Source organism: Caloenas nicobarica, chromosome 3, assembly GCF_036013445.1.
Source record: "Caloenas nicobarica isolate bCalNic1 chromosome 3, bCalNic1.hap1, whole genome shotgun sequence".
NCBI lineage: Eukaryota > Metazoa > Chordata > Aves > Columbiformes > Columbidae > Caloenas > Caloenas nicobarica.
The window spans coordinates 38,915,310-38,936,574 of record NC_088247.1 but is presented as its reverse complement, the minus strand read 5'-3'; the positions used below and the strand labels follow the sequence as shown (position 1 = coordinate 38,936,574).

Here is a 21,265-nt window from a genome sequence, read left to right as displayed (position 1 = left end):
ATGTGACACTTTTGCAGCAAACAGTGAAACTTGCTACAAAAAAAATACAAAACAAGACCTGAAAGCTGAAGTTGCATTGTAAATGAAAATAACTCTGAAATATTTCAAACCTTATACAATTTAGAGAATAAAGTCCACGAACGAATTTTTTGTTCTTAGAAGGTTTCCTTAAAGAGCTTTCCTCAGTGTGTTTTTTTGTTTGTTTGTTTTTTACCAAACAGTTTTCTGCCTCTCACATTTTTAGCCTTAAAATACCTCACTTTTTATTTGCAATTTTTTTAGTCTTCTTGTTGTGCTAGGAACTGTAGCATATGATTAAATGTCCCGTATATTTCAAACCAGGAAAAACTATAAGCAAAATAGAGGATGGCTGGGGGGATGTTGTATGAAAGCAGTGAGAGTGCGTCCAAAAGTTGTCATGTCTTATTTCCCTAACTTAGTTTTAATTCCTCCTTGCCTACAATTAATCTAGCTGTAATATTTCATATTTTCAGCTTTCTCCCTGTCTCTTGCCTTCCCATATTTTTATGATTCTAGGGGAAAAGAACTAAAGAAATAAAATAATCAAATTTAATCAGAAAGAAATGCCCAATCCAAAATAACTATGTAATGCAGGATAGGTTTTATGAAGGTGAAAGCAGGACCTTGCTAATATTTTCTTTTCTATATCTAGTACATTTGAATAACCTGAGTGACTGCTACAGTCCAGGAGAGAATGTGAAGGCCATATTTTCATCCTTTTTATAATATTTCTCTTTTTAAAAAGAGATATGAAAAAATAACACTTTTCTTTTGAAATTAGTATAATAGTAATTAGTGTTTCTTATTTATAAGCTAATGATGCACACAATGAACTAGATATATTAAAGACAGATTGTGTACTGAAATTATAGATCTTTTACAAGTCTTCAGGAGTATAACGTCTGTTACAAGCAGATACTTAATTTTTAGTTCTATCATGGTTTAGGAAAGGTAGATGATTCCTTTTCTGAGATAGTGTTTGTGAATCAGTGCTGGTTGTTAATGTTTTTTTTTCTCTTTTCTAGTTTTTAGGAGACTTTATGCTTACTGTACTAGGCAGACTTTTAAAAAATACTATGAAGTGATTTATAGTTTAAAAAAATCAGTGCCATAATCTTTTCAAGTATGAAACGCCCTGAATAATGTCTTTAAGATATAGGATTTTCCCCACTGTTCTTTAATTCACTGGAGTGATAAATTTTTGTCATAAAGACAGCCCTGTAAAAACCCATCAATAGCTATTCTTATGAAGAGTCACTGTGAATGGCTTCTAGAAAGGAAGAGAGTGTGAGGAGAGTAGAAGCAGAAAGAGAAAATATTGACTGGACCATCTAATATCTGTTGGAGAGGTAAGGATGCCTCCGTACTATGTGCAACAAAAGCACTAGGAAAAATAATTGGAAAAAACAGGAGCAGTAAAGCCCTGTGTTTGATATTTGACTTTGCAGATAGCCTAAATTCAGTGCAAAATAAATTATTTACATATAAAATTTTAAAATTTAAATTATTTAAATATATTCCCCTGGGAGAACCACATGCAGTCTTTTTGTGTGTAAATATCCAATGACGATGACAAATCTATTTTATAGTTATGGGTTATTAGAATTATTACTTTTACTTCTGTAATTAAAATGGGAAGTTCATGTACTCCTCAGATTACTTGAAGGGAGGCAGTCAGTCTAGACAGAACATAATTCCTTTTTGTTTTAATCATTTTCATCCCAGTAAAATCCCCTTATTGAGTTCTGTTTTTGAAGGCTCAGATGGATTTATAAGGATTATAAAGATCCTAAATGAAGCCACTGTACATGCAATCAAACAATGAGTTGGACCGAGTTGTCTCTGCTCCCAAAATAGCAGCTACTAAGCTTTTGGTGCCTAAGTGGAGCTTTGTTTTCAAAAGAGAGGGCTTAGGTGTCCATCCACGGCAGGTGCCCCTTTCCAGAAGTCCGCCTCTTTATTACACAACATTCATGGTGAGAATTGTTATTCGGTCACTTCGACTGATCGTGAATGTTCTGCCTTATATGTATTACCTTTACACTGGTGAAGCAAACTTCTCATCCACTTGTAGTTATAAGGTTTTACGGTTTTTATCTTGAATTTGTATTCTGTTTTGAGCAATCCAAGGAGGAGAAGAGTGAGGAAAGGAACCAACGTTTCTCATACAATCTACTTTTTCTCTTTTGATCATATCTGTTTAGTCACAGTTTTGACAGTCCTGCTGTTTCGTTAGAGTTATGTTTGCTAATAAAAAAAATGTGGAGCTATATTTGTATGTTCTGTTAGGCTTTGATGTTTATGGATGGGCTACAAACTTATTTCTTTTGTTGATTCATACATATTTGAATTCATTTTCAGTGATTTTTTTTTTAAAGAAATACAAGTAATTTAATATATGTCTTAGGCAATCTTTTTAATAAGTCTGATTCCCCAAACCATTTTTGTTCTGTGGTAAATCAAAGTGATATTCCATTGTATAAGCTGACAACATATAAATAGTAATTATGTTCCTGCAGCACGTTGGGTGAATTGTTACAATTGAAACAGTATTTTATGTGCTGTACCTCGTTGATGCCAAGGTAAGTTTTAGAAACCATTTTGAAGCTGCTAGATTCTTTGCCATTACCATATCTGTTTTGAATATTTGAGTGATAAAAGTTAGAAAAAACAAATTTTAAAATGCATTTTCAGATTTTGATGGCTGTCTTGCCTTTTGCTTTTTAGAAATGAAAAACTTATAGTCATAATTCTCCAAAATTTTTCATTTCTCTAATACTTCTAATCCTGTTCCAAGAATAAAAGTTCATCAGAAATGAAAAAGACCTTTTAGATGATTGAATATTGTAATAATCTTATTTGGAGAATGAAACAGCACCTTTAGATTGTTTTTACATAAAGCTATGTGTATCAAAAAATAGGAGCAGCTATAAAACCACGGTCAGCAGAAATTCATGCCAGATGATTAATATAAGATACAAAATATTAAACTGCATGGTCTTCAGAAGATGGGAGAACTAATAATGGGCTTTCTTTGGAAATGCAGATGTCAGCTGTGGGTGCCTTGACTTGTCAATAATAATGTTAAACACAGGGTAGAATATCAGCCTGAGCTTATTCTTTATTCTCCTCTCAAAATCATTAAAGCTAAGACAGTTGTGACATATGTTCTGCTATGGCTCAATAAGTGAAGACGTGCGTGGAGCGTATGTGCGCATATGCGCTGAATTATTCATGTCGAAGGTGCTGCTTAGGGGAAGCAAATGGAGCGCACTAGGCTGGCAGGTGGGCTTCAGACCCGTATCTCCTGGGCGAGAAGAACAAATATTCTCAGTTTATCCCAAACTAAGCTAGTTGTCGGCTGTGTGCGCAGGCCCGGGTGTTATTTTTCTTTTTACTACAGCTGCATTGGGAAAAAGCCGGAGAAATATTAAATTCTAAGAGAAAGTACTTATATGGGATTTGGCAGCACCTGGTGGACAGCAGGATGACCATGAGCCAGCACTGGGCCCTTGTGGCCAAGAAGGCCAATGGCATCCTGGGGTGGATTAGAAGAGGGGTGGTCAGTAGGTTGAGAGAGGTTCTCCTGCCCCTCTGCTCTGCCCTGGTGAGACCTCATCTGGAATATTGTGTCCAGTTCTGGGCCCCTCAGTTCAAGAAGGACAGGGAACTGCTGGAGAGAGTCCAGCGCAGGGCCACGAAGATGATGAAGGGAGTGGAGCATCTCCCTTATGACGAAAGGCTGAGGGAGCTGGGGCTCTTTAGTTTGGAGAAGAGGAGACTGAGGGGTGACCTCATCAATGTTTATAAATATGTTAAAGGGTGGGCGTCACGAGGATGGAGCCAGGCTCTTCTTCAGTGACAACCAATGATAAGACAAGGGGCAATGGGTACAAACTGGAACACAGGAGGTTCCACTAACATTCTGTGATTCTGTGAATGTTGTTTTGGGTTTTTTTTGTTTGTTTGGGGTTTTTTTAAGCTTCTTTCAGCAAATATATTGCCTTCGCCCACCCTCTCAAGGCAGTGGGTATTAAATGAGCTGCAGATCCTGGTTTTTAGTATTTTTTAAACGTGTATGTATTTATGTGGTACACTAGGTTCTTATGTGGCTTATTGTTTACGGATTCTGTTGAAAAGTTAATTTGAAATAATCTAAGTTTAAATTTAGAAATGCTTGATCCTGGGTCGATTTCAAAGCTCAGTAGAAATCTCATTTCACATTTTAATGATGCATGGAGGATTATGTTTAAAATCAAACCAGTATTTTCAAGTGTAACATCTATTGCAAGGCCATTTTACGCTGTGACCTCTTAGTGCAATGCACAAAGTTTTAACAGGTGAAGAGAATTCAGCTGCCTGAGGAAGAGGTGTTGATTCAACAGATGACTCCTCTCTTGAGGCTCGTCCAAAGGATGTTTTGCTTTAGGATACATTTTAGTTACAGTGAGGGGGAAGTGTAACTTTCTAGCATAGATAAGGAGACACATGCTACTTGTTAATTTTGTTGTACCCTTTGCTAACAAGCTTATTTTAGGTTAAAAATGTCTGGAACAGGAGTTACCATGTAATGCACTCCACTAACTGTGCTATTAGGCAGTGGTGACCCTCATTACTTGCCTGAGAAGTATATCTTACATACCGAAATAAAATCTCAAATATCCGAATGCTTAAATTAATAATAGATATTATTGCCTAAAACGTCCTAGTGTTTGGCTGGGTTTAGATAATACATGCATCAATGTTTTGGTTTTGGACAACTTTTAAATGTGTGCTTTATATACTAAATAATCTCTTCCTCTTTTTGTCAAGGTCTGTAAAAATTATTTATTGCAGCCTACATTACCCTCCTACTTAGTTGCTAAAAGCTGGGATTTTACCACTTGGAGGTTTTGGATCTGTCTGGGATAAATACATTGTATATTAGCAACATTTTTTGTAATTATGGCAAGTGTCTAATAACGAAGAAGCCCTCCTCCTCAAATATTGCTTTTATTCAGTGTGTCCTTGATTTAAATTCAATGTTATATTAATTTTCTTATTGCTATTGTCCTGTGCTTGTGTGGGAATGAAATACTCTTTAACTTCTTAGTTTACTTGGCTGAAGAAGTTGTTCAGCAGCATTATCTGTGTTTTACCATCTCATATAATCATATGTCAACCTAACTCTGACCTTTATATGAGGGAACCTAGTGGTAATACACCCTTCTGCTTAACAAGCTTTGAAATAAAAATATGTGATTGGCAGAGCTGCAGGAAATAATTAGTTCCAAGTAGATGGGAGAAGCGAAAGGTTTATTTAAAGGAAAAGAAAGTGATTCAGCTGGTTTATGGTGCATGTGAAGTCGTCTCAGCTTTTAATTCAACTATTAAGGGATTGAAATAAATTTAAGTCAGTATGCAAAAGCACTTTTGAATGAATCATTGTAAAGAAGCTCTTTGAATAACTTTATGGCTTGTTGGAACCTCACGTATTTGAAACATTAATTAGTTCATTTGCTCTTTCAGACCTAGTCATAAAATGTGGCCGAGTGGAAACGTTACTGCAGGGAAGTGAGCATGTGCACTAGACCTTGCGGAAACGTACCCGGAGAACAGTTCATGGTGTTCTTTGAAATAATAAAAAATATGTGTGCACACTTCCCAGGAAAGAATTCTTCAGTCAGTTGTTACAGAGGTCAAGATGTGAAGATGTGTTTTAATTAGATATACAAACCAAGGCAAGCTCAATCACTGTATAGATGGGTTCTCAAGTATGCTGTATATTGGGGAAGAAAGAAAGAATGATTCTACAGAATTTTGCCTGTAGCACTTGAAAATCCGTAGATCTTGCAGCCATGTTCTGCGACAAGTGAATAAAGAGTGAGCCACTTTTCCACTCCTTGGATTTTTCCATACTTTCGTTTTCCATTCATTTGAATGGCTCCTTACTAATAACACCTTCACGTGTGAAAGCAAGGCAACGCTGAAGGCAAAGTTAACAGCCAGATAAGCTTTCTTCTTCTTCCCAAGCATGTGTCAGTGACCAGAGATTAGGAAACATGTCACCTGTGTTGTGACTGTCTTTGTTCCGGACGTGTTTCCCCCCAAGTGATGGTGACTGTGCTGCTGCTCCTCCTATAGACTGAACCCCAGTCCTGAAAGAAAGTGGTTGTGAGTTACATGTGGTATGGGAGCAATGCATCCTTCTTAAAGCTGTTGCAGTGAAGAATTGAGGACTTCTGGTAGAGATCTAGTAAGGATCTAATGCTGGGAAAGAAATGTAAGAGAACTTAATGCCCCTTTGGGAGCACAAAATGCAGAAGATTCTGGTGAAAGCTGGGATGAGTTTGGAAAGAACTTGATTAAACTCCTGTTGGTCTAAAATTGGCATTCCGTTTTCCCCCTAAGATATCTGTTCAGATACTACCCCTTCTAACTTCTACCTTTCTGTGCCTCATCAGAATGTCATTTTGCCCTTTTTTTTCCTTTGCATACTTTCAGATTGACCCATTCTGATTCTCTTTGATGCATGTTAGAACAGGGAATTTTTCCTTTCAGATTCTCTTTCCGTTTATCTTCTTGCCATGTTTAGTACAGGAAATATCTGGCTACTGGTTCTCCTGCTCATTTACCACTGCCTTGATGATTTGAGTCTCATGTCTTCCCAGTTCCCTGTCCTCATTGCTTTCAACTTTTGAAAAATTCTGGTTTTGAAGCCAGAGCTCTGTCAGCTTATTCTCTGCGGACTGTGAAAGGGAAGGTCTTTGGAAATTATTTTTTGTGTAAACAGGGTGTCAAAATGGGGGATGATCTCATGTAAATAACTTCCAGTGCTGTATCATGCTTGTAACAATGCAAATCTATGAAATTTGTGCCTTATTTTTATGAAAGTGGCATATCTAATTTAAAGCAACTTGAGAATTTATGAGTTGCCAGTTGCTTATTTTCTTTTAGTGATATCCACAGTGTGTTCTCCTCACTAACGCTCAAAATATAATAAACTTCATTAGGAGCAATTATTAATCTGACAAATGTGCATTTTGAACGCTCACACTGGTCTGCTGCAATGCACCAAATGTGCAAAGAGCAATGTGAAGCTGCTGTTTGATTTCAGATCTTGAAAGTTTAGAGTGCACTACTGAGACTTAGAGAAGCGCTTCTACTACCTTTCTGTGACTGGGCCATTATGTATCTTGTAGGTTTTGGTACCCACTGTTTGCTGGCACATTTTCCAACTGCAGCTGTATTTGTCTCTTTTGAATGACAGAAAAGCGAACGTTTACGTATTTAGTGCTTCTCTCATGGCATCAATATAGTATGTTTAAAGCAATGAGTTTGCTTAACTGTGTAAATCGCATTGTTGTGTTGTCATTAAAAGTATTATGAACAAAATGGGCTAAATGAGTTCAGAGTAAAACTATGTGAAAAAGTACATAGCTGCTATATCCAAAGCTATAATTAGGGAATATTTAAATTATTTTGCTTAACTTTAAAGGTATTTAGGTATTTAACTCATATAGGCTTGATCACGTATTATAGGATTTTATCTTTCAATGAACTTTGGTTCGATTAAACTTCTTACAGCCTGAGACAAATGCTTGAAAATCAAGTTTTGCAAAAACGTGCAGTGATTTGATAATATTATTATATATCAGTATGATTCTAAATACTGTGTAAGGAAAACTTAGACTGTTCAAAAAATTTGGTAAGCATTTGGTTTTAATACTGATTTCTGTAACTTGGCAGGGGCAGCCTGTCGGAGACTGCGATTTTAATGTTCGACTTGCATGTATAGAGAAAGAGATTATATTTCCACGACATGAAAAGATGAAAAATGGTCTTATCGACAAAGCACAGGAACCATTCAGTGTTCGAAACAAACCATTTTTCGATATCTACGCTTCAAGAAAGGTAAACTTGATTTCAGTTGTTTATATTGTGGTGCCGAAAGCAGCAAAGTGGTGTTGGATGTGGGCTTTCCCTCGGCTTTTTTAGCTTCCAGTGAGTTCCTCTGCTAACCGCGTGCTCAGCGGTGCTTGAGGGGTGAGCGGCAGCTTGGGATACTCTGAAAAGTGGTCTTCGGCTACCTCTTCGTTCTGAATTACTGCTTTGCCATATTTAAAACCTGCACTTGGGCAAAACCTAATTCTTTAGTTTTGTGATGTTGACTCATGACACAGGCGTTAATAGCTTTAGGTCTGAAATGTCTCTGAGCACAAGGGAATGTCAGAGCTCTCTTGCTTACACTACCCTCCTTCGTAGGTAAGGATGTAATGTTCTTTTTACTTCCTGTCCCCATTTGGCTATAGTATGAGAATCATGAGTTGTGCTTGAACTCCTACCTAATGTTCAGCAATGATTACTGAGAGCCCATTCTAGTTAATGTCTCCACATTTTACTGATTAAAATGCTGCCTTAGGTCTTCTGAAGTAATACATATGACTTGCAAATACACCTATGAGCTCCTGTCTTTCATTGCGCACTTTGCTATAGACATATCCTGTAAAATCTATAAACATATTCTGTAAAATACTTTTATTCTCTTCTGTGAGTTAAATGGCTACTGGATAATACTTTCTTCTAGAGGAACCCTTTTTTCTCAGCGCGGCTGTTAAAAGTAGTCCCATATCTCATCAATGTGGAGCAATGAACATCAAATTGTCGCCTTCCATTTGCTTTTGTCATTTCCTTGAGCCTGTAGCAGGTAATGAATCTTGCCCCAAGAGGAATAGTAGTGGTATTTTGGCTAACCAAGAGTGGCTGAGAAGTAAATAAAGAGACAAGGCATAAGCTGGATTTTTGCAAAAGCCTGGTAGAGGTTAGCTGTCTTCAAAAAGTTCAAATCATGAACTATGAGAGGCTTGTGTGGTTAAAGCCCTATAAATGTTCTGATCACTTTTCTGTATTTGTGTTGTTGCATTTTTGGATTGTCTAATTAAGATCAACTTCGTAAATTTGAAGTAAGTTTTTAATGGGGGAAAAAGGCTGTTTGTCTAGGACACATAATTTTGAGCTTGAAATTAAAACAACCTAGAACAAAAGGAACACATCTTAAGAATTGTTTTCTTACATAGGCTTATAGTTTCTTGAAGTGTTCTGAAGTTGCAGGTTATTTAACCTGGTTTAAAAAACACAGGAAGAACATGGTTGGAGGCATTTGTAGAAAAATTTATAGGTAAAACAGATCTGTAAATGAATCTCATGCTAGTTAAATCAAATTGCCGGCACATGAATATTGAAATGATGCTCTGCTTCTCAAAACCTAGGAAATTAAAATTATGCTCAATGGCTTTCTTTGTTGTCTAAATGGAGAGCTCTGAATTGTCATTGTGCTTTCCAATGTCTTGGATTTTAACAATTCTGACTGTGGCACTTTTTAAAGTCAGCAATGAAATGATATGTTTTACTGGCCTTTCTCAAGGCTCTGAGCATAAACTCTTTAAGACATTGACTGTCTTATTACCCAGCAGTAAAGCATCAAATGTGTTGGTGAGGGGAAAAAAAAAATATACATGGCTAGAGTTTGTTTCATAATGGACCTATAATTGCTTTTGACACAAATGCTTAGACAGTATTTTTGTTTATTTTGTCCTGGTCTTTGCCAACAGGTTTGATTAACTTGTGAATTACGGAATAAAGCAGTTTTCTGGCCAATTTTCTTTCATTTTTGTGAAGAATATTCCTGTATGCGGCAGTAGAGTAACTGGCAGTGCAGAGTGAATAGCCAGTGCTATTCTTCTCTTGTTTTAATAATTTAAAACACGTATGATTTACCTACTCTGTGCATGTATTAGATCAAATTTGTAGGAAAATGAAGCAAGTAAGAGTAATGTCCTGGGTTTTATCAAACTGTATATTTTGAAAGATTATTTTTTAAACTAGTTCTCTTTTTGTCAGTTAACTTCACCCCCAGTTAAAGTGAGTTAAAGTCAATGGCTGGTTTGCCTTACAGTTATACAGTGCACTTTATTTCTCTTGAATGTTCCTTTTCCTCTGAGTTTTGCTGCTTTTTTATGAGCAATGGATACCCTTTGAGCAGACACAGTGGTGACTTATGCAGTTTGATAGAGCAAGACATCTGAAAGTATGAAGCATGGCAATCTCTTTGGGTTTCGTTACTTACCTCAAGCTTTTAAAAATATTATTTGAAGATACCAGTAATTCTGCATTACCAGGTAAAACTTTAAGGACATTGCAACCTGCATTAGAGGTTATTATGTTGTAAATGCAGTTCAGTCAACAAATTCTCACCCTAATGTATTATCATCACCTTAAAAACATCTTTGAGATAAGAGTGTCTATATGTTTTTTAATTTATTGGTGTATTTGGGTTTGGTGTGTGTTTGTTGTTGTTGTGGGGTTTTGTGTGTGTGTGTGTGCATGTGTTTTGTTCCCTTTTACTGTTTTGTTGTTGTTGGTGGTGTTTTTTTGGTTTGAAATAACCATAGGTTTTTACATTTTGTTCTTATATAATGCGTGTTTTAGGTTCTAAACAATCTATGTCCTGATTGAAAGTGACGGTCATCTAGTGAAACATGTTAATTATACCACTGTTATAATGGAAAACTTCTAATGATGCTTTAAATATGATCACTGTTTTCCATAAGTAAGAAGTTTTATGTCAATATTTAAGAATTGTTTGTATGCACCGTGGTAGCTGTAGGGAGTTTTAAATAGTACTACCAGTATTAATGTGGAGCTTTATCGGAGGCAATACGTTTAAGGGAAATCATCATAGATTCAAAATATATTTCAAATCTGTATCTACTCAAAAGAATAGTATTCATAAAAATATATTCTCAAAAGAATAATATTTAGACTAAGAATTATTGTTGCTCTTACTGACCTCAGAAGTACATTCTTTATTTAATTATTTCCTGCGAACTTGATGAATATGATTCCTGTAACACTTCCTTAGGATAATGAAACAGGGTTACATCTTCATCACAACTTCGTGAAAATAATTTTTCAGTATGTATGGTCAGAATAAACTATTGTTTTGAAGCACTGCCCTATCCTGAAGGAGGACTATTTAAAAATAGTATTGTTTGCCCAAAAGATCTTTTTCCTGTGTTTATTCAGACATCTCTATGACTATAGTAACAAAAATAGCAACGAATACCTGATTTGTATAGCTGAAGAGCAAGCTGGGTTTGTTTTGCACCGATGACAAATGTCTTGACGGGGTTTTACCAGCCCCGCGTGCAGCACAACAAGGGTTGTAGGGAGACCAGGAATTCCTCTGGCTTCAAGCCTGCTCGTATTCAGATTGACTCCACAGATCTCTCTGTCCCTCTCTAGAAGTGATGGCAGCTGAATGAACACCGAAGGGCTGACAAATGGGACATGCTTAGGTAGAGCTTTTCCTTATGTTTAATTGGCCATTTGTCTTCATCTTCCCCAAGATCAGTGGGATCCTTTCATCTTTAGAAAGGGCTTAACAGGATCCTTCCTTTCTTGACTAGATGCCCTTAAGGATTAACACCTTTGAGTGATCTCAGGAAAAGTGTGTGTTTTCTTACGTGTAAGTTTCTTCTCTGCCTCCAGCTCTTGTCCTTCACTGCCAAAAGTTGTAGCTTCTCAAGTCATCTCCAAGGCTTGTTCTCTCAAAGAAAGATCAAGAGTCTTTGGGCACAGGTAAAGTGGGTCTCTGGCACCAGCATATTCAAGACTGAAAAAGTAGAAAACCCATACTGCTGGTCAGAATGCGTTTCATCAAAATTCAGGCAACAAGTATAATCTCTTTTAGTAGCATCTTCATCGCAGGCAACTGCAAGATAATGATAATGGCTTGGAGGGTTTTTTGCACAGTTTCAGCAGGCGCTTCACTGTTTCTGAAGTTTGTGTGTCAGGCGCTGTGCTGGGAAAGGGGTCTTGTGGTTGGAGCTTATCTGGGACTCTGAATTTAGTTTCTGAGCGAGCTGATGCTTTGTGATTGTGCACTTCGAGTGACAAGCCAAAGGACATTTAAAAGAAGGATAGGTTGGACTTCCTTGCTGTGCAGTATGTCTGTGCATTCGGTAGTCCTGCCTTCAGTCTTGCAAAAATCCCAGGTTATTAACTGCTCCATTTGAGAAGTTGTTTTGGAGACAGATGTGCCTTGAGCTCCTTCCAGAGCCTGAAGAGAAGCAGGGAGTATTTATATTGGATTGCTGCTGCTAAAGGGTACCTGGAGTAACAGGTGTAAGCAGTAGATTGTGTCAGCAGCATTATGTCTTGTAGGTTGTTTTTTTTAAGCACAGCTGGGTTTTGCTTAGGGTCAAGAAAAATCAAGTGTACTTCTGAATTACCACAGCCGGAACCACACATCACATCTTATTTTTGTTCTGAGAAACTTCGATTTTTGAAATATCTTCCCAGGACGCAGCTTGAACCTCACAAAAGTAAATATTGTAGACCTCTCCCTTCACAGCCTCCCTCCATCCTTTCTATGACCTGAGTTAAGATATAGTGTTCCAAATTGAAAGACTTTGTTGACCATTTTTCTTAGTATTAATAACAGTAGCATGTATCAGTAAATGTGTGTTAGCTTCTGGGGACTGTAGGAAGATTACTCAAAAAGGCCAAGAGTCTCAGTGCTAATATTTAATAGCAGAATAAGCGTCTAAAACTTTTAATTGTACCAGGAAAAATGAATGTTGTCCACATAGGTTTTGTTATTTTCAGTGAAAATGCAGAGGTAATTACTTGAAACTGCAGTAAACCCTGTACTGTGTTATGTAATATGTTCCGTAATGAAACTGTTCTTAGAGTAATGGATTTGGGACTTCAATACCAAAATTAGAGCGCTGGTTGCTTTTTTCCCCTAATCTGAAAATCAATTTATTGTTAAACGAAGTGCAATTTTGAAGTGCAGTTATAAAGTATGGCAGCATTATAGTTGTGCCTTTACATTTGTTGTTGATACTGGATTTTGGAAATAAGGGCTATATCTTTACAGTGTTATATCTTTATAATATTGTCTTGAATGTTACTTTAAGATGTTTCGATGGACTTTTGGTTTTTGTATGACTGAGTTTTGGTGGTAACAGGAAGAAAAGAAAGGGACAGTAACCTCTGGACAGGTTCTACATTCTCAGAATCTCTATAAATGCTACATTTTTGAACTTGATTGATGGAGAAAGCAGCATCACTGCGTTTGTCTGCCTCTATGATTAAAGAATCGTTAGATATAGCTTAATCTTCTAGTGCTAGCTGGGAACACAGGTACTCTGTGAGCTATTTTGCCTTTTAATGTAACTTGCAAGTTATTTTCAAAAGATATTTTTGAGCAATGTTGAATCTTTGCTGTTTGTCATTACACTTGCATGAGATCACTTTTGTTGCATGGCTTGTTTTCTTTTCATTTATTAGTGTGCATCAGAATTCCAGGAGATGACATGGTCAGATTTGCCAGCTCTCCTGTCCATCACGTAAGGACAGCAGCGGCCCATGGAGGAAGCTGGATTTTAGGCTTCCTTGATGCTAAAGTATTAAAGACCAGTGAGGTTAATGCTTTATATGCTGGATATTCTTAGCTTTGGAGCCTCAGCTCCAATATAAAAAATATTTATACAAATATTTTAGGATTTTCAGCAAGGATTTATCTTCTTTATATTAAATGAGAAGTACAGGTACACAGAAATAATTAAACTCTTGGAAGTTATGTAAGTCTTGGCTTTCATTACGTAAACCAACCTGCAGTTCTTTTGCAAGGCTTTTTTGTGTGGACTGTCCCAGCCCAGATGTCATCACTCAAATCTGTTGTCTAGTGAAAATGCTGTCTAGCAGGAATAGAAAAAAAGCTCCTTTCTGTGCAGTCCGTGGTCCCATGGAGAATTGTGCCCATCACTCTCAATTCAACAATAGGGCTAAAGGTTAAACAATGATACAGGTCAAATGAACAACCTTTTTCAAATGTTAGCAAGCTGTATGTCAATGACTTGTCAGTTCTTAGACTATTATCTGGTTTTAAAATGACAGCTTGTCCTAGAGGAATTAGAATGAAGGTGAGTAATCTCTGCTGGAAGATTAAATGGTCTAGGATCTTCTTCGAAGTTTTCAGTCAAATCTGTGAAACTGATTTTGTTGTATTTAGGAAAGGTGGAATGTTTTCAAGTTTGTACCAATAAATGTATAGCTACTGTTGAGGTGGTTTGCTTTGGAAAATTAAGTGGCTGTGGACCTCTGATGAAGGAGATTGTCTAAGTACATGAGTTGCTGATGCTGATGTGAAATATATTGCAGGCAGCTGTAAGCTAGTATTTGCATGGCCTGAAAAAATGAATCTTGATAAAAGGCAGAATATGTGGACATAGCTCATCCTTGTCTGCCAAGAGAGCTATTAACCAAAAACTAACCATAAATGACCGCAAAGCCCTGTATTATGTTGCTGAAGGAGCCTACAAACAAAAATGTGGAGAAGGTTTGCAGTCATGGGACAGAGGACAAAAGAATTCAATGGCAGCGATGGCAGCAGCAGAAGTGTCAAATAATCTTTGTCTGTTTATTGGAGATTTTGAATTCTGGATCTCGATGGAGGGGGAATGTTACCATCTGGAGGGTTTTTAATGCCAAAAAGATTTATTCCTTCTGTTTTTATTTTTGTTTTCATTTGCTTTGCCTTAAGGAGTAGCTTAGTCGGCTCACCTTTCAATCCTGCATTTCCTGACCTGGAGCTGGCAGTCATTCTTCGGTGTCTGGCCTACCCTGTAGTCCTCACTCCATCTGTGCTGTTTCAGATTTTTTGCCTGTTTATTATCTTGTCTCCTTTTAATTATCTTCTATCCCATCTCCCCTCTACCATTTTGTTTCTGTTTGCTTTTATTTCTTCTTATATTTCTTCCCCACTTTGTCCTGTTCCATCTCCCCAAAAATGGAAAGTCAAATGTTGTAAAAGCAGGATGAGATTATTCCACCCTTAGATGCTTTTGTGCTGGTGGTTGTCTTCACTCAAATTTTTGGAGTGCTTTTCTTCCTGTAAACGCGAATAATGGTTGACCTGAGGAACCTAGTAAACAAGTAGTGCATAAGAAGCTGGGAAGATGTTACCTTCTGCTTCTATTAGAATTTGAAATCTTCACTTGGCAGCTGTCCTGTATCCCAGTATGTAGAACGTCAGCCTGATTTTTCAAAATGATTTTACCATGTGAATTTTCAAGGTAAGGACAGCCAAGCAAACAAAATTGAAGCTTTGTCAAATTGTCCTATGAAACAGATACCAAACTGTGGCTTCTGGGCTGAATGTAGGTTACTACAACTTAAAATTCCATGCTTGAACTGGAGCTATTTCATGCAACCAGCTACAGCACTGGAATGATGTGGATGCTGTTCGGGAAACTTAATTTCTGGCCGTGGGAGGATGAGGGTAGCAGGGATATTCTAGGCCAGGGCTGCTGGGGTGTCCAGCTGCCTCTGGGTGTTCGTTTGCTTTCTGTGGGGTAGGGAAGATGCAGTTATTTGTTTGGATTTGGTTTACACCAAAGATTTTCCCTCATGCTGGGCAAAAAGAGACTCAGCTATGGCTAACTTCTCAGCCTCCTTGATCTGATGGAGTCACTCGAGGAGACCCGTTCAAGAGCAAGGATCTGTGTTCATTTCCTAGAGTTAACAAAAGAGGGTTTTGGCTACTTACTTTTGATTATTATTGTTTGTGATGTTGAAGGTCAAGGATAATATTTCAGCACAATATAATTTGGGTTAGGGAAAAGGGGAAATAGTTTTTTGCTTTTGGTTTAAGAAATTATTCATGCATTAGTTACATTTCACATTTTTCTGAAAATGATCTACCAAAGTTAAAACAAACAGTCTCGGATATTTCCATGAAGAATTATTTTCATAACTAGTGGCCCATGTTAGATATTGCTAGTGGTACAGATTAAATTACTGTGGAATAATTCAGATGTATAATATATAATTAAATTCTGACTTGCCAAACTATAGTGGGGGAAATAAAACAATGAAACTAGTGGAAAAATAAAGGCATATGGGCGAAGCATTATACTTGCTGCACGTTCTAAGTTTAAACATCCGAACAGTATATATTCAGTTTAGCTTTTAACATTTTAACATTAGGTTGAATACTCAAACATTTTTGTAAATTATTTCTTCTGTATTTTGTGCATTTGAAATAATAGATCTTTTGAGGTAGGAAAAAATGTCTCGAACAATGATTTCTACTTTCATTTTTGTGGTGTGTTACAAAACCAAGCAAATGCAAATCTGCTTGAACATAATGACCAGTTGGTATCCCAGTATGGGCAATTGAATGGGCATGTTTGATATCTTCTGAATTAGAGGACTCAGCTGTGGTGACTAAGTGGGTCACTCCACTCATTAATTGAGGGGCAACTGTTTAATATTGTCCGTTGTTTCACTTCACAGCCTGTCACTTCCCAAACTGCCTCCTGGCAATACAGCTCTGCAGGGAAGCCATCAGCCTTCTCCTATTGGAATGATGGTCAAGAGACATGTGCTTAATTTGGATAAAATGAATAAAAGCACAAAGAAAATTGTAAACGTGGCGGTGAAATTTGAAACTATTTATTGTGTTACAAGATTCTAGGACATCCCTGCTAGCTCTTTCTTTTATTGTGATGTACCCAGTTTTGCAAAAAAAAAACCAAAAACCAAAACACAACAAACCAACACTGTACAGAATTAATCTTTTTCTTTAAAACCAAGAAATATTAAAATCTTAGCATTTTACTGTTATGGGCTTACAGTGGCAAGTTTTAATTTCAACTTTGTAGCAAATAAGGCCCTCAAGTGCCATTGCAGAGCAGAAGAATCAGATGTTTCTCAACATCCAGAATATAATGTTAAATCTCAATTTTTGTGTTAAAATCACTGCATTGGTGCCCAGTGGAATACATTAGCCCACTTTGAATCAGGCATTGTAAAAGTAAATGTATGAAGACTTCATATTCTTTAATATCCATTTTAGGTCTAATTGAATTATTGTATATACAAATTTGTCTTTGTTGATGAGTCTTAGTGGAAATGCTTAATAAAACATGATCCTTAATTATCTGGTTTAATTAAAACAGGCCTGTCCTTGTTAAACAGCCAGAGACAGGATTATGTCGTAGCAGTTTACACAGGGGCTGTGTAACAGATAAACCCTATCAAGTTTGTAACATTGGAAGGTCGTTTAGACAAAAAATTAAAATGTACTTTGCCCCAGTGCACTCAACTCCAAGTCAATTTTTTCCTTTTGACATCAGAAGAACTTTTGGATGTTGTATTTGATCAAACCCAGAGTATTAAGGAGCTTCTAAACATTAGCAGGAGATCCTTTCTCAGTCGAGGACATGGGGTAACAGACTTCACTGAGTATCTGCCATCCATTCAGGAATGTCACAGATGGTAGATAATTTGTAAATAGATTAAAGGATTTGCTAGTGGCACCTATTAAACGTCCTCCAGCAGGACTCCAGTCTCAGGCAGGTGTGCTCTGCCAGGTAGGAGAACATGGGGAAAGTGATGTGGACAAATTCCCAGTCCCTAAAGGAAAAAACTGAAGGTATCTTCCAGGTCGAAATAGAGAACTGACCAGAGCACAGTAAATTAAACAGCCAAGCTATGACTTACAATGTTCTGTTTCTTCATCAGGTAAAATAAATTTGAAATATTATTGGTGTTTGGCAGTGGCATTCCCTCACAGCCTCGAGGAATCCATGTTTCTCCCATTTTGAAGCTATCACAAAAGTCAATTAAAGTTTCTTGAAGCAGCCTATTTCTCTGATTTGAAAGAAGCATTTGAAAACATCATAGTTAATTGATGTCAATTTCTCAATTGTGGTTTTGAGAAGAGATTGACAGTGAGAAATGCCTAATGCTTATTTTGAATTCAAAAATGCAGATGCGCTGTCAAATTAAGCATTAAAACACAGAGCGCTTGTGTTATTCTTGGGTATTGTTTTGAATATATTAGGTACATGCCCTTTGGAGTTGTTCACTCAGAACCAGCAAACTGGTGATAGCTCAGCAGGGCTCTTACTGCAGCGTGCTTGAGATTTTTCTAAAATGTCTCTAACCAAATAATTAGAGAACATGGCATAGTGCTAGTGGTAGTAGCATCTTTAAAGAGTGCAGTTAATGAATTAGCTGCAAAACCAAAAAGAGATTAAAACAAAAGTAGAACCATCCAACTTTATTCCCCACTACCTCTGCAATGTATTTTATTGTTGTTCACTGTGGCATTCTTTCCCTTGTGGCTCAGTAATGAAATCAAGCTAGTGTGGTTCTTCCAGCTTCTCAATATCGGAGGTTACATCCCATCACAGGCTACAGTAACTTCCAGCTAATCATATATCTGGAAATGGCTTTTCTTTAAATCTTTTAGAAGTGTATCAGAAAAGATTTAAGAAGCAGGTTTCAGAAGGTGATATATATGATTTCTCTTGCTTTAAGTCCTTTGTGAAAAAAGCAGACTATAACACTCCCTTGTGAAACTGGCAGCAGTCCTAGTAGGAGCTGGGAAAGCTCTGGGAGTCCAGTGTGTGGAATAAGGTGTTTTTGGAGGTGCCTCAATCATGACACGAAGCAGGTGGCAGGTATAAGGGATGAGTCTCTTCGGCTTAATTGCTTGTGAGTATTGCTCGTTCCCCATCAACATGAGTGTAAACAGGAATTTCTATTGCACACCACTTGTTTTATATATTTTGTTGTTGTTGTTATTATTTCACTTTCTGTTCTATAAACCAGTCTTTATCTTAACCCACGAGGTTTACCTTTTCTTCTGATTCTCTCCCCCATCCCACCGGGGACAGGGCGGGAGGGAACAGCTGTGTGTGGTGTTCAGCTGCCCGACAGGTTAAGCCACATCTGGAAAGAATGCATAGACTCCAGTAAAGGCTTTTCTGCAGACTTGCTCTTCTAGAAGAGACAGTCAATGAAGATTTGTGTCATTAGTCAGAATGTTAATGCCCAGGCACTAGTAGTTTGTGTTCTTGTCAGTCATCAGCCATGGAATTATATGGGCAAATGGTTGAGGCAGAAACTGTACAGTAGTTATGGTTCTTTGAATTACGATGTTATTTATGGTCTATGGCCTGCTAGCAGCACGTCTTCACAACACTTGGCTTTTACATCAAGACATCAAGGACTCTGGCAGCCCTGCACATCGTGCTCTTAGCCCGAAAACAGAACACTTGGAGCTGAGGTACAGACCACAAGTTACGCTGTTGGCAGCCTGAATCCGCAGTCTTTCAGCTTCATCCACTTAGAATGCACAAGAGCCGTCAAATGAGAACATATTTATAATACATCTGAGAGGGCTGTTGTAGCTGTGGTAGCTGTGAGGTAAATAGATGTTTCTTTCAGTGCTCCTGCTGAGTTTCCAACTAGTTCTAGAGCAGAGAAGAGCACACAGGTGTCAGAGCAAACCCAAGTAGAATTAGGTCACCTCCCTTCCTCTCTGTGCAGGCACCTGTTCCGTTGCCTCTTCACATTACTTCAGCCTTGCTGCCTCTGCTATTATTAGTGCAGAGCTCAGGGAGGGTCAGGGCAGATGCCCAGGTGAGCTCTTCTGAGAGCAGGTGAGTTCCCAACCTGCTGCGAGAGCTGTGGATGTGTCATACATGGGAGAGGTGACCCCAGTAAAGCTGGCCACCCACAAAAAAGATTTCTTCTTTTCATTATCTGTAATTAGAACAAGTGGGAGACTGTCAATAAACATTTTGTTGTGGAATATGAGTTTCAGGTTCATTGTCTTCTGGCTACATGAGCCATTAGTTACAGCCATATGTATTTGAATATCATGAGTGATGCTTTAATGGGTAAAGCAGCGTGTTCTGTACAGGAATGCCTGCTAAAGATGATGAAGGAGTATAGAGAAGAAACTGTGTGTCTTCCTCTTGCAAGAGAATTTTTCTTACTAGAGACTGGTCAATCTGTGGAGCTCAACCCAGTCGTAATAAACACTCCTTTGGTTGAGCTTTAAAATAAGAAAAGCTTCCCTTGCATGCTCGCTCTTTGTGCTGCAAATTTCCTGTCTTTAGTAGGTCTTTTTGTGCTGAATTCTGGTCTAGCGTGTTTAAAATTATTCGAATAGCTCTCTTACAGAATTCTTAAAACGTACTTCAGTGACCAGTTGTATCCACTGTGCTTTTGTTGTGGCTGTTGGCGATTCCCACACCTAACAGATGGCGCTCGCTTAAACTGACAAGCAGTGGGATAGCTGAGCATTACTAATAAAACCTATCACATGTTAAACTTGACCTGACATTAATCAAGTTTAGAATGCTACAAATGATTCATGGATAATAATTAGTCTCTTGATCATATTAGTGAGCATCAGTCTCACATTGCTGCCATTATCTGCTTTCATTCTTATAGGGAACAAATTCATTGCAGTAATTAGGTGTTTTTAATGTCTTTTGAGCCAAAACGTTCTGTATGATTAACTTGGCAAAGAGGTTATTTTTAGTCTTTCAGTATGATTGATTTCAGAGCTTCTAGTAAATTAACAAACGGAAAGGCTTTCCATAAAATAGTATTTTAAAAAAACTATATATTTTTAAATTTTACCAACTGAGAAAATTCCCATGTGTCTTTATGTGGTCATTTGGTATAATTTTCATCATGGTGTGATTCAGCTGTTGCCACAGATTACACAGATCAAAATAGTGGTGATTTTGCTAAACAGATGAACCTTTGGAGTTTACTTTTACCCTTCTTGTTTAGTACTAAGTTATTGGTTGACATCAAGTACTTTCTTGAATTAGCATCTTGAGTGGATGGCTGCATGAAAGCTAGGGTTTGAGCTTTAAGCATGAATTTTTTTGAAGGATTTTAATCCAGTTTGAATTGGATTTTACAGCCCAAGAGCATGAAATTTCTTTGTAAGTAATGAGCAAGTGAGAAGTTTATGCTTTGTGTTCGTTATGCAGTTAGGGCGAAGTAGGTAATTTCACCAATTTACTGAAAATGTAGCCGTTATTCTTCAATACGTGTTGGTTCTTAATGAGCATATAAAACTTCTTTAAATAATTACTTTTTACAGGGTTGTTTTTAATTTATTTTCTGCAGTTTTTGATCCTACTCTTCCTTTATGCATATTTTAGACCATTAGCATGGGCCAGGAAATATTGTGTAACTTCATGATTTTTTTTAGTAGATTGGCTTAAGAATATTTAGTATAAGCAGTGGTTTTCTGACCGTGCTCTCAGTTATCGTACTGCATTTCCTTTCTTGCATTTTTGTTGCTGGTTTCCCAGCAAACAAAAAATCAATATCTTTAAGATAAGTATAGCCAAATACAATGAATAACTGAGGATGC

General features: G+C 37.4%; 1 protein-coding gene across 1 annotated transcript in view; it reads left to right on the top strand.

The window, feature by feature from the left end:
• Nucleotides 1-21,265, top strand: part of RNGTT (RNA guanylyltransferase and 5'-phosphatase) — a 181,805-nt gene that overhangs the window by 63,515 nt on the left and 97,025 nt on the right. The window contains exon 11 of the mRNA XM_065630920.1: nucleotides 7,750-7,914. Coding sequence (XP_065486992.1) covers nucleotides 7,750-7,914 — 165 coding nt within the window. The remainder of the gene's footprint in view (nucleotides 1-7,749; nucleotides 7,915-21,265) is intronic.